General features: G+C 32.5%; 1 protein-coding gene across 2 annotated transcripts in view; it reads left to right on the top strand.

The window, feature by feature from the left end:
• Positions 1-18,085, top strand: part of LOC126889453 (RNA polymerase II subunit A C-terminal domain phosphatase) — a 67,117-nt gene that overhangs the window by 14,985 nt on the left and 34,047 nt on the right. For both annotated transcript variants that reach the window (XM_050657768.1, XM_050657767.1), the window contains exons 2-3: positions 642-1,166; positions 13,687-14,131. In XM_050657768.1, the coding sequence (XP_050513725.1) occupies positions 642-1,166; positions 13,687-14,131 (970 nt within the window). The remainder of the gene's footprint in view (positions 1-641; positions 1,167-13,686; positions 14,132-18,085) is intronic.

Below are 18,085 nucleotides of genomic sequence, written 5' to 3'. Positions count from 1 at the left end.
AGTCTGTTCAATTTCCTATTCACTAATATAAACAATAACCTAATTATTTATACGCTGGAGGGGGGGCAAAAATATTTTTTTTATTAAATTATTTTACACAAAAAGAATAATGAAAGCAATTTATTTAATTCAAAATACATTAATTAACATTGAATTTAAGCGAAAAGCAATGTTTATTTGTGAAATCAACATTTCTTTCTGTTTTCTGACAGCACTAAAATATATTTTAAATTATATGAATTACATACCTTCTTCTTTTTGTGTCAATTAATTTAATTCAAAATTAATTTTTCTTGACACCCTGTATAAAGAATTATGTTAACGTTTATATTACTGAATAGAGAATTAATAACCTTTCAAATGAGCTATCACACAACCCCTACTCTCATTTTAAAAAATCATCGATTACGTCATCACGCCCAGATGGATGACGTCACTATTATGAGATATATGCCAAAAAGTCATTTAAAAATAAAAATCGACCTGTCTCAGGATTTCTCTCTAGATTCGCCCATTCTCGAGATAATGAATTTATTCCAACTCAAACGTCCTCACTGTATAATGAATTTAAATATGTAAATAAACAAAGTTTTCGTTATGATAATGCTCGCATTTTCAGCTTGTTTTTTTATAAATTTTAGGGAAGTCCTTTTGGAATTAATACCATGTTCCCATCCTACAATAATGAATGACATGTGTGCCGAATGTGGAGCAGATCTTAGAAAAAACGATGATATTAGTATTGCTTCAGTACCTATGATCCATGCTATCCCAGATCTAAAAGTCAGCGAGGAAGTGGCACAAAGAATAGGAAAAGCTGATAACGAACGCCTGTTAAAAGATAGAAAATTAGTCCTGTTAGTCGATCTAGATCAAACGTTAATCCACACCACAAATGACAACATACCTCCTAATATTAAAGACGTTTATCATTTTCAGTTACATGGATCCAATTCTCCTTGGTATCATACCAGGTTAAGGCCTGGAACACACAAGTTTTTACGTAATATTCATGACTATTACGAACTTCATATATGCACGTTTGGAGCTAGGAATTATGCCCATATGATTGCAATGTTTTTAGATGCAGATCAAAATATTTTTTCTAATAGGATATTGTCAAGGGATGAATGTTTCGATCCAACTAGTAAAAAGGCTAATTTATCGTAAGTTGACTAAATATTATAATAAAGTTCAGTAACCAGAATGATATCAGGTTTATTTATTGTTACTTGCATTATAATATTTTCATCAAATATGATCACAAATGGGGTATCCTACACAGGGATCCCACAGATAAAACAGCCCTGCGTAGTAACTCCAAATCAGGTAGTACAAAAACTGGTGCTGAATAGTAAAACAAACCACAGCTGTAAAGCACTGAAAATGAACAGAATGCAACTTTGTTGTGAAACGCATTTATCACTGACGATCTCAAAAATGGCATGGTTGTAATAACAAACGGAAAATCACCTGAGGTGGATAAAATCCTAACAGAACAGATTTTGCATTTGCAGTTCTTGCATTTAAAGCACTTGAGGCCAAAAGAGAAACAATGGGTGGGTGACCTATGTAACAACTATTGGTCTACTTACCAGTTCCCAAAATTGTGGCGCAAATTAAAAGTGGCAGCCCTTCTGAAACCCAGGAAAGACCCTGAACTACCAAGTAGCTGCCATCCAATGTCTCAGCTTTCTCTTCTTTATAACATATATGAATGCCTTATTTTAAATCACATCCAGGAATAATTAGATGCAAAACTAATTCCACAACAAGCAGGCTTCAGGCCATACAAATCATGCACAGGCCAAGTACTGAACCAAATAAGAGTATATAGAGGAAATATTTCAGCAGAGAGAGAGAGTGGTGGTAGCCTTGGTAGACTCACAGTGTCCCACGATACAATAAATCATAGAACCCTCTTAACTAATATCTATTACACTACACAACATGGTTGACTTCGATATAATAGAGATTATTAGGTTATGGTTATATTAATAGACACTTCTACTTTTTGCTAAATGGAAAGAAAAGCAGATGACCTACCCCAAGGAAGCGTTCTGACTCCCTCCCTATAGTCCATTCTTTCACGGTTTTTGCTCTAAATTTTAAAGAACCTCTTGGATTGACATGAAATTTGGCATACGTATAACTTACATGTCAAAGAAAAAAAGTGATATTGTGCCGATGTGTGCTTTTGCCCTGGGGGTGACTTTCACCCCCTCTTAGGGGTGAAAAAATATATATCCAAAATAAGTCCGGAAATGGGTAAACTGACTAATTTTAAGTAACTTTTGTTCTATAGAGCTTTTTCGCCAAGTCAACACTTCTCGAATTATTTGCGAGTGAATATGTTCATTTTTCAACAAAATAACCACATTTTTAGACGGTTTTTTGCAAATAACTCAAAAAGTAAGTATTTTTTCGAAAAAACGTTCGTCGCAAAAATATAGCCTATAAAAAAGTAAAAAAAATGGTGTACGCGTTAGGTCTCTGGATCTCGTAGAACCAAAGTTATAGCCAATGAAAAATAGATTCATATTCACCAAATTTCAAATAGAATATTTCGACGTGAAATATCCAAAAAATTAAGCACTTCTTGGAGAAAACCTATTATAAGTTTTTAAAGTGTTTAAAATAAGCTTTATTTCTGTTTTTACAAAAAGTTTCTAGCATTAAATTTAAGCAAGTTACGCTCAAAATAAAGTTGGTCCCTTTTGTTTTTGCAAAAAAAAATCGGGAAGACCACCCCCTAATTAGTAACTTAAATGAAATTAATCGTTACCGCTCCACAAATTATTTTACTTATGTGGTGTTTATATGATCTCTAAGTTTCATCGATTCAAACTCCTTATTTTTGAAAAAATTTGGTTTCAAAGTAAAATTTTTAAAAATTTAAATTTTGAAAAATATGCTTTTTTTCAAAATAACTTAAAAATTGTTAGAGATACCAAAAATCTCGAAAATCAAAAAAAGTCAGATTTGCCTTTTTAAATATCATGTATTTTTTTGTTTTTCTGTTAGACAAAAATTGATTAAGATTTGGTGTTTCTAAATTTGCATACATTCGTGATCAGTGACTCGTTCAACCCCTTATAACTACAGCCTTTTCAATAATAAGGACTTTGAACCGATGAAACTTACAGATCATATAAACAATATATACACGAGTCAAGAAACTTGTGAAGTCGTAACGATTAAGTTCATTTAAGATACTAATTAGGGGGTGATTTTCTCGATTTTTTTACCAAAACCAAAAGGGACTAACTTTATTTTGAGCGTAATTTGTTTAATTTTGATGCGAGAAAATTTTTTATAAAACAAAAATGAAGCTTCTTTTAAACACATTAAATAAGTTGTAATGAGTTTTCCCCGAAATGTGCTTCATTTTTGGTTATTTCACGTTAAAGTATTCCATTTGGAATTTGACGAATATGAACCTATTTTTCATTAGCTATAACTCTGCTTCTACTAGATGTAGACACGTGATACATACACAATTTTTTAAAATTTTTTACAGGCTATATTTTTGCTACGAATGTTTTTTCGACAAAATTCTTACTATTTGAGTTATTTGCGAAAAACCGTCTAAAAGCGTGGTTATTTTGATGGAAAAATGAACATATTCACTGCCAAATAACTCGAAAAATATTGACTTAGTGAAAAAACTCTATAGAACAAAAGTTACTTAAAATTAGCCAGTTTATCTATTTCCTGACTTTCTTTGGACGAATATTTTTTCACCCCCAAAAGGGGGTGAAAACCACCCCCAGGGCAAAAGCACATATCGGCACAATATCACTTTTTTTCTTTGACTTGTTAGCTCTGTGTATGCCAAATTTCATGTCAATCCAAGCGGTTCTTTAAAATTTAGAGATTTTGCAATATTTTACCGTCAAAGAACGGACTACTAAATAACTTCTTTATTGCGCCCGATCAGCCATTGCACCCCGAAGCTGAGAACTTTGTTTACGCTGATGATCGTGGTATCGCCGTAAAAGGGAAAATCTTTGGACAGATAGAGTCGACAATGGAAGAGGCTTTCTTCTTCTTCGTGCAACTAGGATTACTCCTGTTTGTCTGCCTCTTATTCTGTTTCAGTTGTTGTTTACTGTACATTGTCTTTCACTGCTACTTAGATGTCCGCTAATCTATCTGGTCCCTACTCCCTACTGGATACTCAAATTGGTGTATTTAACTTGAAATAACAGAGAAACGGTCGATTTTAGGTGTATAATGCTACTAATACCTTTTGTAGTGCTTGAAAAGACCTTTAAAATGAGCTATATCAAAGGTCCATTACATTAAAACTAAGCGAGATATGCTGCAAACAAAATTGATAACTAATGTGTTTTAAGAAAAAATGAGAAGTAATTTTAACCCTCATCCACCAAAATGTAATGCATCGTTTTTCTTCTACAATACCTTTTACTATACGCTCTGAGCTTCGCTGGTGTCGCTCCTAGCGGTTACTAATTCAACTTTTACCGGTAATTTTTAAATTTATTATTTAATTGTTATCGCTTAATATTTACAACGCAAAACAGTAATTAAATTGTAATCGATTTTTTTAAGATTTTTCTAATCGTTTTGACGTGCTATTGATAAAATATCAATTTCTTACTTCGGATACTTTGACAATAATCGTGTAGATGGCGCTAAGATTATAATAGATTATTTATAATTAGATATTACGGAACATTAAAAAAACTTAAATTCAGTATTTAAAACGTAAGTATATTTAAGGTAAAAATATATATCACAGCTTTGACCAACTAATATTGTTTATAATTAATGTTTTTAATTTTAATTTTAAATTAATCACTTTGACATTTATGTCAAATTTCCGGTAAACGTTTACAAACTTGTCACTACTGGCGTTCGCGAATTTGTAAATATCCCCTCTACGTACGAGCTCACAGCGTATAGTGTTATTTCTATGTTCAGAAAGTTGGACGGGTATAAAATGAATGGTTTTTGAAAAAAAAAAGATCAAATTATAGAGAGCATTTTTAAATTTTCTTAAAAATCTTCCTTTTTCTCCATGTAATTTGAAAATGATAAGAGATACAGTAATGAAAAATAAAAAGGAAATTTTTATCTGAAAAATCCCACATTTTTGGGTGGGATCTTTTTTCGTATCTCTTATCATTTTCGAGTTACATGGAGAAAAAGGAAGATTTTTAAGAACATTTAAAAGTGCGCTCTATAATTTGATCTTATTTTTTTCAAAAACCATTCATTTTAAACCAGTCCAACTTTTTGAACATATAAATAACATTATAGTAAAAAGTATTGTAGAAGGAAAACGATGTATTTAAATTCTGATGAATGAGGGGTTAAATATACTTCTCATTTCTTCTTAAAATACATTGGCCATCAACTTTTTTGCAGAATATCTCGCTTAGTTTGAATGTAATCGACATTTAGTATTGCTCATTTTAAAGGTCTTTTCAAGTACTATAAAAGTTGAAGTTCATCATACACCTAAAATCGACCGTTTCTCTGTTATTTCAAGTTGAATACACAGATTTGAGCATGCAGCAAAAAAAAAACAAACTCTTCGTACCTAGCATATTCCTCTTTCTATTTTAACTAGAAGATTTATGGAGGAACGAATCTCTTTGTGTTTTTGTAACCTACAGGAATATTATATATAGTTTTTTTTGTTAGATGCGTAGTTTTGAAGGTATTCACAAAAATCCGTCCGAAAAGGTGTCATTTTTCAATGAAAATGACCAATTTTCAACCACGAATAACTCAAAAAGTATTGAGTTGTCAAAAAATAATTATAGAACAGTTTTTGCTTAAAATTAGGTTCTCTAGCCTCTTCCGTGGCTAATTTAACCAAAACATTTTTCACTCCCGAGAAGGGGTGGGAACCACCCCCAAGATAAAAGCGCCCATCGGCGTAGGGTAGACTTTGTTTCATGAGCTATTCCCTACTTACTGTGAAAATATCAAGTAACTCGATGTAGTAGGATGGAATTCGGAGCCAAATACCCTCATTGACTGCCCTATTATACTTCTGTTGCTTTGTCTGTCTCTTAATGATATACCCGCTATTGATCTTAATACTTTCATTTCGATATTGTTGATTTGTTGTTTCGTGTTTCCTCTATTGGTCCTTGTCTCCGCTGCATATGTTAGAATTGGTCTTACTGTTGTCTTGTATACTTTCATTTTGCTTTCCGTGGTCAGATATTTGTTTCTCCATATGGTTTGTCGGAGGCAACCACTTACTCTTGCTGCTTTTGCTGCTTGCCTTGTGGTCTCTTAGACCAGGGCCCATCTGTAAAAATATTAGTACATTTGGACGTTGAGAGGTGACTCAAATTTTTTTGCAGAAATTGCTTGAAAATAAATCAAATAATAATATTTGAGTTATCCTCCCTCTCAAAAAGGTCCGGAACATTGTTTAAAAAATCAACATGTCAAAAAATTAAGGAAAAATTCGATTTTTTTCTTCGATTTTTGATTATAACTTTAAAAGTATTTATTTGAAAGAAAAGTTGTACTAACATAAAAGTTGCGTAATTAAATTTCCTATAATATAGAATTAGTTAAAAATTTAAAAAATAGTCACCCTTGTTGCAAAATAGCAATAATTGCGAAAAAATCATACAAAAACAAGTATTCGCATTTTACATTTTTCAACCATTTATGCTACACTTAGGACCTTCATATTTCACCCAGAAAAACTATGATACACTAAAACAACACTAATAATTTCATTAAGATCGGTTTAATAGATTTTGCAAAATAAATTTTGCAATCTAGCTTTCGCAAAAAAAAAATCATTTTTTCAAAATGTTACAGGACTGAAAATAAAGCAGATAGCAAGTTGACATTTTTTTTGCGTATAGAAGTGTAATGTACCTTTCATTTGCAATTTTGCAAAATTAAAATCGATTAACACCACGGCGTCAGAAATTTTTTTAAATAAACATTAATTATTGGTGCTACGCGCAGGACTGCGGAATGTTTGCTCTTATTCGGCATTCCAATGACCTTTGATAATGATTGATACATTTTAATTTTTATTACATTTCGATATAAATAAGTAAATTTGTTTATTGCAAAATAAAAACACATACTCTATCGTTTGAAATAACACTTTTATTAGCAAAAACTTTCTTTGTTCATATATTTTAACTTAGAGAATAAAAGTTTATTATTTTTAAACATAAGCAATTGTTTAAACAATATTTCAAAAACAATAATAAAATTAGTTTGATTTTTGTGGAATTAAAATATTAAAATACAACAAAATATAGAGTAAGAAAATAATATATTAGATAAAGATTGGAAGAAATTTTGGTGGAAATCAACTTGTGTGAATCGAACACCGCTGTCCTGCGCGTAGCACCAAAAATTAATGTATATTTAAAAAATTTCCTGACGCCGTGGTAATTAATCGATGTTAATTTTTTAAATTGCAAATGAAAGGTACAGTACTCTTCTATAAGCAAAAAAAATTTCAACCTGCTACCTACTTTATTTTCAGTCATGTAACATTTTAAAAAAATGAATTTTTTTTGCGAAAGCTGGATTGCAAAATTTATTTTGCATAATCTGTTGCACCGATCTTAATGAAATTTACAGTATTGTTTTACTGTATCATAAAGTTTTTCTGGGTAAAATATGAAGGTCCTAAGTGTAGCATAAATGGTTGAAAAACGTAAAATGCAAATACTTGTTTTTGTATGTTTTTTTCGCAATTATTGCTATTTTTCAACTAGGGTGACTATTTTTAAAATTTTTAACCAAGCCTATGTTGTAGGAAATTTAATTACGCAACTTTTATGTTAGTACAACTTTTCTCTGAAATGAATAGTTTTAAAGTTATAATCAAAAAACGAAGAAAAAAATTGAATTTTTCCTTCACTCTTTGACATTTTGATTATTTAAACAATGTTCCGGACCTTTTTGAGAGGGAGGATAACTCAAATATTATTATGTATTTGATTTATTTTCAAGCAATTTCTGCAAAAAAATTTGAGTCACCTCTCAACGTCCATCTGAAAACAGATGCGCCCTGGACTATCTCTTCTTATATTCCTGTCACTAGTGATCTCTGCTCCTAGGTAATTGAATTGAATTTCTCTACTTGATAAAAACCAAACTCTGTTAAAATCCAATTGTGTGCATTCCATTCCATTCCAACACCCATCTAGCACATGTAAAACTGAATGTATCCTGGGAGGAATAACACTTGGAACATTGAATTGAATTTCATTACTTGACAAAAACCAAACTCTGTTAAAACTTAAGTGTGTGCATTCCATTCCAACACCCATCTGGCACATGTAAAACTGACCCCTATACCCCTACTGTACCCTGAAGCTGGTTTCGTAACGCCAGAGGACCATAGATGCGCCTCTAAATATGTAGAGAAGTTTTTATTTTACAAAATTTCACATATTGCTTTTTAAATTTGAATCCGTTTGTCCTTATTCTAGCATACAATCCACTATACTGTTTTTGTTAGGATTCGTCCTGTTTCCCTTTCCAGCATTGTCTGCGTTTTCCCACTCTTTGTTGATTTGATCATGTAGATGCAAGTAGCTCAGTGAATACTAGTACTCAGAGGCGTGCGATCCATGGGAGCGGGGGAAGCGGTGCTTCCCTATACTTCCATATAAGAAAATACATATATTATTAATTAGTATTTAATTATCAACAATGTTTCCCTAATCTAAGTAATCTATTAATTATGTAACTAATAGGCATTGAAACATTATTAAAATTTGATCGCATACGAACGGTCTCAAATAAGCACACAATTCAACGATTCAGTCCGGTCCTGACGGAAGCGCATCTCAAAATCGCTGCTTGTCATGCATTTGTCCCGTTCAATAATTGGTCAGGGTTTAATAACCTCACTCGCTAGTCATGTTCCTTTCACGCGAATTTTGATACGCCTGGAAGCGCTCGTCCGACCGCTTCCGATTCGAAAACAAGATGCAGAGTCTGTTACTGCTGCTATAAGGGGTAGGTATTTAGGTACAAATGGCTCGATTTCAATTTTTTGCTTAATATTTTTACTAATATTTTATTTGACATTTTGAGATTTTTCCTTTTACTGATATTTTATAGTACCTACGACATTTTACAGACGAAGTCAAGTGACATTGCATTTTGTATAAGACAATTTGATGACTTATGATGATTAAAAAAATGAGCTGTTTAAAAATATTTGGGATAAAGCTGAAAATATGAGCTTCGAACCTAAAAGAAAAATAATGATGATTGATATTGTCGGCGAAAGAGAGACCTATCGACGATTATACATCGAAGTTTTTGATAATATTCTACAACAACAGAATTATCACTTTGAAAATTTTAAAGAAATAAAAATATGTAGAATTATGTAATTTTAATATGTCTAATTATAATTCATTAAAATCTCCCACAGAGGTATGTATCTATTTAATTCAGTACGATTAAATTATGATTTTTTTTGATAATCTAGCTTTGCATTCTCAGTTAAATGTCATTTATAAAACACCTGAAATTAGTGATAAAGAAATACTTAGGAATCGGTTGAATTTTTTGAATACTACTGGTTTAAATCAGTCTCTGTGTGAAGTGGGCAAGTTGTGTGAATTAAGTAGTAGGTACTAACTATCTCAGCTACAAGTGCATCAGTTGAACGAAGTTTTTCAGTATTAAAACGCACCAAAGTTTTACAATAAATTTTACAAGTGAAGACAGACTTTCCAAGTTAGATAGTGGATAGTATGAAGCATTGGGGCGGGATGGAGTGACGCCCACTTATAAGAGTAAATCCTCCTTGCCTCAATGAATTTGTATCACCCGAATCTCATTCTCAAGGCGTGTGCATGTCTCTCAGACTGGGTTAAACACTATACCTAATTTTTTGTAGTTCTTGTTTTTAGTCGATATAAGTTAACAGGTAATACATTAGGTATACATCTATTAAGTAGGTATATGTTTTGATCTCGACCCTCGTAAGAAAATATTTGTTAAACCCTTATTGAATCGCTCCCTCTTCCGAAAATGTCACCGCACGCCACTGCTAGTAATTAAGGATATCAGTTTTGAAGGAGTTTTGCTTTAAATATTGGTCTATACAGGGTGTCCCCGAAAATAGTGCGTTCCTTAAAGGTATAGGTAGAAGGTACCATGTAGAGCAAAAAAATCTAACATTTTTTTTTTAAATTCAACCATTTGGTCAAAAAACCACAATACATTTTGGTGTGCAAATTGAAATCTGACAACTATGTATACAAAAATCTAAACATAGACAATCACAATTCAACAATAGTTGCAGCATTAGCCTTTAGTATTTACATTAAACCCTGTCTTCATCCTAAACAAACAAACAAATTCTTGATTTGCAGTGGCGGCTCGTCAGAGGAGGCAAGGGAGGCTCAGCCTCCCCATAAATTTTGTACACACTCTATACTGTTTTGTTTATCATGAATCGCGAAAACAACAATTACTCTCACTATTATACAACGTGTAAATTCCATATTATCACTAATTATCCATACGTACGGAGCATTAGCATTAGAACGCATGATCGCGTCTCAGTTTTATTACATATTATTGTAGGCAGGACCCTGGGTTATCCCGAGATGCACGAACGGAGCCGAGAAGCCCAGCATTCTCCGTTACTAATGCTCCGTGCAGCGCAGCAGGCGTTTAAGGAGACCCGGTCTCCTAACAGTGGCATCTACGGCGCCATCACACGCTGCCTGGAGATATACCAAGGGAGGCAGATTAGCTTCTCAGCTCCGTTGGGTGGTTGGGTGCGTCTCGGGACAACGAATTTTAGGGCCCTGACTAAAAATAATGAAAAATCTAAAAGTGCGAATTTTGTTATGAAATTTGGTATGTGGGGTTATAATAATATTTGGAACAACTTGCTCAAATAACTTTTTCCGATATCTCTAACTCAAAGCAAAATATCGGTAATTTATCGTGTTTTGAATTCGCAGTAGGCCGCGTTTAGAATTAAAAAAAATCAATTGAGTATCTTAAAAAATTTGAAGCTTCATTATGTATGGACTGCAAAACTTCAAATCTGTATTTATTTTGATATACATAGGTATCTATTTACAAATAGATGGAATTGTTAACAAATAAACGACACAAACTTTGGTATTAAACTTTTACTATTAGACTAACTATTTTTAAAATGATGATATCATGAAATTATGAATTAGGATGATATTATGAAATGTAAATAAAAAATGGTCAAAAGATGGGGCCTTAAATTACATTTTTTGACGCATTTTTTTGCTAGTGCAAATTTGTCTAGATATTTTACAGTTAGGTATAGCCTCCCCTATTGTAAAAATCACGAGCCGCCACTGTTGATTTGTTATTTTCAAACATGGGGTGGTATAATTATTTTGCAAGTGTACCTGTCTGACCTACATTTTTCTGGTGTCAATAACCTAAATCACTATTTTTAACAGTTCTTGTACAGTGATGCCAAATTTTTAAATTTTATTAAAATAAAAGTTCGCTTATATGGAGAACAATGTAATTTTTTTTGGAAACGGTTGATTTTAGAAAAAAATGTTATAGGGCTTTTTTGTTCTACATTGTGTATTATATCCATACCTTAAAGGAACGCACTATTTTCGGGGACACCCGGTATAAATGAAGATAAAACAAAATACACGTTTCAAAACAGAAACGACAGAGAATGTGAGAAAATTTAGTGAGATACATAAAGGTTAGAGTAAGATAGACAGGATATACAGGGTGTCCAGAAACTCTACCGACAAACGAAGATAGGAGATTCTTCAGATAATTTTAAGATAATTTAACCCAATTCACTTAGTCCGAAAATGCTTCCTAAGGGAGCTAGAGCTCTTTGAAGATGGCGTCTTGTAATTAGTTTTTCTTAAATACCTCCAGAACGCTTCTATTTACAAAAACAAAAATTGGTACGCGTATTTATCTTCAAGATATAAATCTAATCCATCTATTGCAAATTTCTAGTACCGATCATAGGCGTCCGTTTTGGGTGCCCCACACCGGTTATTTTATGGCATAACTTTTTTATCTTTAACTTTTATGCATTTCTGATACTGGATTATTAAATTGGGAAATATTTTAGTACTAAAAGGTACTCTTGTTTTAAATCGGTAGGACACACCGTTTTCTAGAAAAATCGATTTGAAAACTTTTCGCTTTTTGAATTAAAAAAAAAATTCAAAAAAAAACTGTTTAGAAAGACGAAAACTGGTACATTTATTTATATTCCAGAGATAAATCGATTTCATTAATTGCGAATTTCTAGTACTGGTCATAGGCGTCCGTTTTGGGTAGGTCAACAGTTATTTTATAGCATAACTTTTTTGTCATGAATTTTTGACACTAGATTATTAAATTATGAGGTATTCGAGTACTAAAAGTTACTCTTACTTTATGTTGGTAAAATACTTCGTTTTTTGTTGAAAAGTTCTTTCAATTTTTTTTTCAAATTCCAAAAACGAAAAACTTTCAAATCGATTTTTCTATAAAACGGTGTGTCCTACCGACTTAAATCAAGAGTACCTTTTAGTACTAGAATACCTCACAATTTAATAATCCGGTGTCAAAAATGCATAAAACTTACGAACAAAAAAGTTATGCGATAAATACCCGTTGCTCTACCCAAAACGCACGCCTATGACTGGTACTAGAAATTTGCAATGGATGGAATCGATTCATCTCTGAAAAGTAAATATGCATACCAATTTTCGTTTTTCTAAATAGAAGCGTTCTGGAGGTATTTAAGAAAAACTAATTTCATGACGCCATCTTCAAAGAGCTTAGCTCCCTTAAGAAGCATTTTCGGACTAGGTGAATTGGGTTAAATTGTCTTAAAATTATCTGAGGAATCTCCTGTCTTCGTTTGTCGGTAGAGTTTCTGGACACCCTGTATAATACGGAGTAGAAACAGCTAACTTTTAAACAGCATCTTTTGAGAAAGTCTGAAATGGGAGAAGATCTGTAGGCCAGTTTAGAAAAAGTTAAAAATATACAGTCAGAGAGGATTTGGAGAAAATGAGGGTGAACATGGGAAATAGTGGCACATCACCAAAAAGAGTGGAAGGCAACTTGCAATAGTAATCGTGGCAAAGACTCACAATGAGTTTTAGCGCCATTTATGATGATAATGATGACATTGATGACCTTTATATGCTGATATTTCAAAACCACATCCTGTACAGCTCCCGGAGTGAACCATGGCCGGCGAGAGAAATCCTGTCTGTGTGTAGAGACTGTAGAGTTTAGGTGGGCGTATGACCGTCGACAGCGTTTCTCATCGGCCATGGTTCGTTCCGGGAGCTGTAAATTGTCGGTAATTCAGGTGTGGTTCTAGCCCTTTTGGATGTTCTTTATATGGATTATCTTGGACACTTCCACGGCTATGTTTAAACTGAGTTTCTCATTTCTTTACGGTAGAATATGAAGAATCCCATACATATTTACAATCCAAAATGAATTTCTGTCGGTGTTTAACTTTCTGTATCAATTGCTGCCAGGAATCTGTTGTCACTTAACATGGCGTCTACTAACACATGTACCAAAGTAAGGAATACATCATCCAAGTAATGTTGCGATCTCTGAATGAGACAGAGAATTTATCACACAACTACTATGAAAATCTTTTTTCTGATCTAATCAATACCAATTATAACTTTTCAAATATTTTAGGGCATTATTTCCCTGCGGTGATAACATGGTATGTATAATAGATGATAGAGAAGATGTCTGGTCACATGCTACAAATTTAATCCATGTTAAACCATATCATTTTTTCCAACACACAGGAGATATCAATGCTCCACCGGGATTAGATAAACACGAAAATGATAAATTAGTAAAAGGAATTGATTTAACGAAAGTTAGTACTAAAAAGAATAACACAAAAGTTACCAGTGAAGAAAATGATAACAGCTCAAGAGACGTTGAAACTAATCCAGAAGATAAAGAGGATAAGACAGTAACCGATGATAAGACAGTATCCGAGGAAAAGACAGTAACCGAGGATAAGACAATAACCGAGGATAAGACAGTAACCGAGGATAAGATAGTATCCGAGGAAAAGACAGTAACCGATAATGGTAATTCCGAAGAAGATAAAACATCCAAACTAGAGGTAATGAAAAATATATTAGACTTTAAGGTATATAGTGCGCTAATTTTAAGATTAGGCCTTATTCATTAAAATGACAATGTTTCAGAATATCACAACATCGTCAACCTTTGTATGACAGTTTTAAGCTACTTGTAGCGGGAGAAATATACAAATGCTAAGTACCTACTTATAGTATGGTATAACTAGACCCAAACCCAGACATCCAAAGTGAAAGTTATCCTCCAACACCAAATTGTTCTATATGCTCCACATAATGTTCAGAAAAAAGTCACACCATTTTGAGCGTCGGGTTTGGGGGGGGGATTGGTAAATTCGTAGTTTTTTACGTTGTTCGTCAATATTTATAAAACTATGCGGTTTAGCATGAACAACCTTTTAAACAAAAATGTTATTGAAATAAAAAAGGCCCTATGCATAATCCTTCTAAAATAAACGGTTCCAAAGTTACGGAGGTAGTATTTATAGTATAATTGGTCCAAAAAAAGGCCTAACTCAAATATCCAAAGTAAAAGTTTTCCTCCAACACCAAATTGTTCCATATGGTCCACATATTGTTCAGTAAAAAGTTACACCATCTTGAGCGTCCAATTTGGGGGGGGGGGGGGGGAGATGGGGAAGAAGTCGGTAAATTACAAGTATTTTTACGTTTTTTGTCAATATTTCTAAAACTATACAAAAATGTTCTACATAAAATTTAAAACAAAAAAGGTCCTATACATAATTGTTCCTATACATAAAATCAACGGTTCCAGAGTTACGGATGGTGAAAAGTGGAGGTATTCGATACTTTTTATATATATTTGGGCAATTTATAATATTATTGATGAAAGAAATTTTCTTTAACAGGATTGTGTTTTGTAAATAAAATTTGCTATTTCAGTGGCCGATGGTATGTTAGTGATAAGCCCTTGAAAAAACGTCAACCTCAGCACCCAAAATCATCGATTGCCCAATAAATATAAAAAGTATCGAAAACCTTCACTTTTCACCATCCGTAACTCTGGAACCGTTGATTTTATGTATAGGAACAATAACTATGTATAGGACCTTTTTTGTTTTGAATTTTATGTAGAACATTTTTGTATAGAACATTGTTTACGTTAAAGCATAGTTTTAGAAATATTGACGAAAAACGTAAAAAAACTACTACTTCTCCCCCATCTCCCCCCCCCCAAACCGGACGCTCAAAATGGTGTAACTTTTTACTGAACAATATGTGGACCATGTAGAACAATTTGGTGTTGGAGGAAAACTTTTACTTTGGATGTCTGGGTTAGGCCTTTTTTCGACCAATTATACTATACTACCTCCGTAACTTTGGAACCGTTCATTTTAGAAGGATTATGCATCGGCCCTTTTTTATTTCAAATTTAATGTAGAACATTTTTGTATAGAAGGTTCTTCATGCCAAACCGCATGGTTTTAGAAATATTGACGAAAAACTTAAAAAACTACGAATTTACCGATTTATCCCCCCAAACCCTACGCTCAAAATGGTGTGACTTTTTTCTGAACATTATGTGGACCATATACAGTATAAATCAAAGAAATATGGAACATAGGTTTTTAAGACACAGAGTTTAAACTGCATTTGAGATAGTGGACCAATATAAAAGTTCCAGACATGAAAACCAGAAATCATAGCAATATTAACATTGGCATGTAGAAAATATCTTTGAACTAGAACCTCCTACTTCTATCTCTCTTTTTAGGAGTTTACTAAAATAGCGAGCCCAGCCGAATGAGCCGAAAGTAGATAATCGGACTTAAGGGTCCGCATCGCGCCAAGGAATATAACCGAACCTAACCCACTACATGCACAGACAAGGCGATTACAGATCGCTTTCTATGCATACGCAGTACGAATGGGTTATTATTTTTATAAGTGTATGGATATGTATTTAAAACATATAATTTAACGTAAAATATTTATTTTAATATTTATAGTGCTAAATATTTCATGTGTACCTATTTATGGATAATGATTGGCATTATACATAATATTATGTATATTGTTTTAAAGCTATTTATTTGCGGCGTTTGTGTAATTTATTATTCTAAATGGGAAATAAGCCACAACTTAACTTAAAAAATGATTTTGTTAACGTTTCGACCTCCACTTGGACATCTTTGTCAAAATACAAAGTATTAATAAATTAAACAAAAATGTTCTTGCTTAGTAAAAAAAATTGTTCTAATAATATAATTTAATCTAACTCATTCATATTGGCAATTATTAGATGATTTTTTTTACTAAGCAACAACATTTTTGTTTAATTTATTAATATTTTGTATTTTGACAACGACGTTCGAAATAAAACTTAATAAAATCATTTTTTAAGTTAAATTGTGGCTTATTTCGCATTTAGAATAATAAATTACATAAATGCCACAAAGAAATAGCTTCAGACAATATTTTAGGTGAAAAAATATGTTTTAAATACATATCCATAAACTTATAAAAATAATAATCTATTCGTACCACGATTGCATAGAAAGCTAGAAGGATCTACAGTCGCCTTCTGCATGTAGTCAGGTCGCCGGTCGGTTCGGTTCTATTCCTTGGCGCGATGCCGACGCGGACCCTTCCGAACCGGTCCTATAATAATCCTTATACCTAATTCTGACCTAGAGGTGGGCTAAAGCTAAACTAAGTATTTGGAATCAAATGTAACTGATCGTGATTTTTACAGAGCAACAAAACAGTCGTATTTTAAACTCCTAATTAAAAATATTGTCATTATGGTATATTATAAAATTCAACACGTGTTATTATTTTGTCTAGGTCATGATTATAAAATTAGGTTTGCTAGAATGCATAAAAACAATTTTATTCAAAAAGTAGTTTTTGTAATGAAAATAATATTGAATTAATAAATAATTTGCTGTTTTTTCATTGTCTTAATTGTTAATATAAAATCTAACAAGAGCATAGCAAATTTCGGGCCAATGCTTTGTCAATGCATTTATTTTTTTCGAATTTTAGGAAAATTAATAAGTATTTTTGAAAAATTGAAACGCAGAATGAAAGATTACATTATTATCGAGGGCCGAAAGTCCATTAGAATAAAAAAGTGTCATTTGAATGAGATATTTAAAATTAAAATCATACTCAATTTTTTCATATTTTCACCCCTGTAACTTATTAAAATGCACATTATATAAGTTTTCAGAGGCTTTCAGCACTCGGTAATAATGTAGTCTTTTATTCTGCGTTTAAATTTTTCAAAAATACTTATTAGTTTTCTTAGGATTCGAAAGAAATAAATGTACCCTCTTAAAAACTAAACACAAAGTAAACATTAAATACCAGTATTTGCTACAAATACTTATTAGTTACTATTTGTTACTTTTAAATTAAAATTTCAGAATAACAACCTTTTAACCTTTTTATAATTAACTCGAGTTCTTCAATCAGAAATAATTAGACCACCTTTGGAAAATAACCGTTCGCAAGGCACTGATGTTCCAATGACACTAAGGCGTTCTTGAGCTACTTGTGCATGATAAGGAAAATATGTTTATTTTCTCTCCACCATTTTAACGAATCTTCATTTCGCGGCAACCGATCGCATTCCCGAAATCTTTGCATTTCTATTATTGCCCTGCTTGTCGTAGTGCCTCATGGCTGATCCTGCGATTCTGTAATATCATCCGGATCTGCAGATGTTTTCTCATGTTCTAATAAAGTTTGAGTCGTAAACCCTTCATCTTTTTGTTTCATTCCAAGTTTTTCTGCAATAAGAGCGATTCTATTTTCTGTGCTATTTCCGCATTTGTTGGATCCTTAAAAGGAATAAGTCGAAACCTTTTTGTGCCAAGAAAAGTTGAAATCGACAGTTTATCGACTGTTTAATAAAATTCGATTCATACATTGTTGAACCAGTGTTTACGTACATATTTGTTATGCTTATCATAGCCTTAACAATTTCTTCTAGCTAAATAAATCTTTCC

Source organism: Diabrotica virgifera, chromosome 8, assembly GCF_917563875.1.
Source record: "Diabrotica virgifera virgifera chromosome 8, PGI_DIABVI_V3a".
NCBI lineage: Eukaryota > Metazoa > Arthropoda > Insecta > Coleoptera > Chrysomelidae > Diabrotica > Diabrotica virgifera.
The sequence above is the reverse complement of the archived record's forward strand: the minus strand, read 5'-3'. Positions and strand labels throughout refer to the sequence as shown.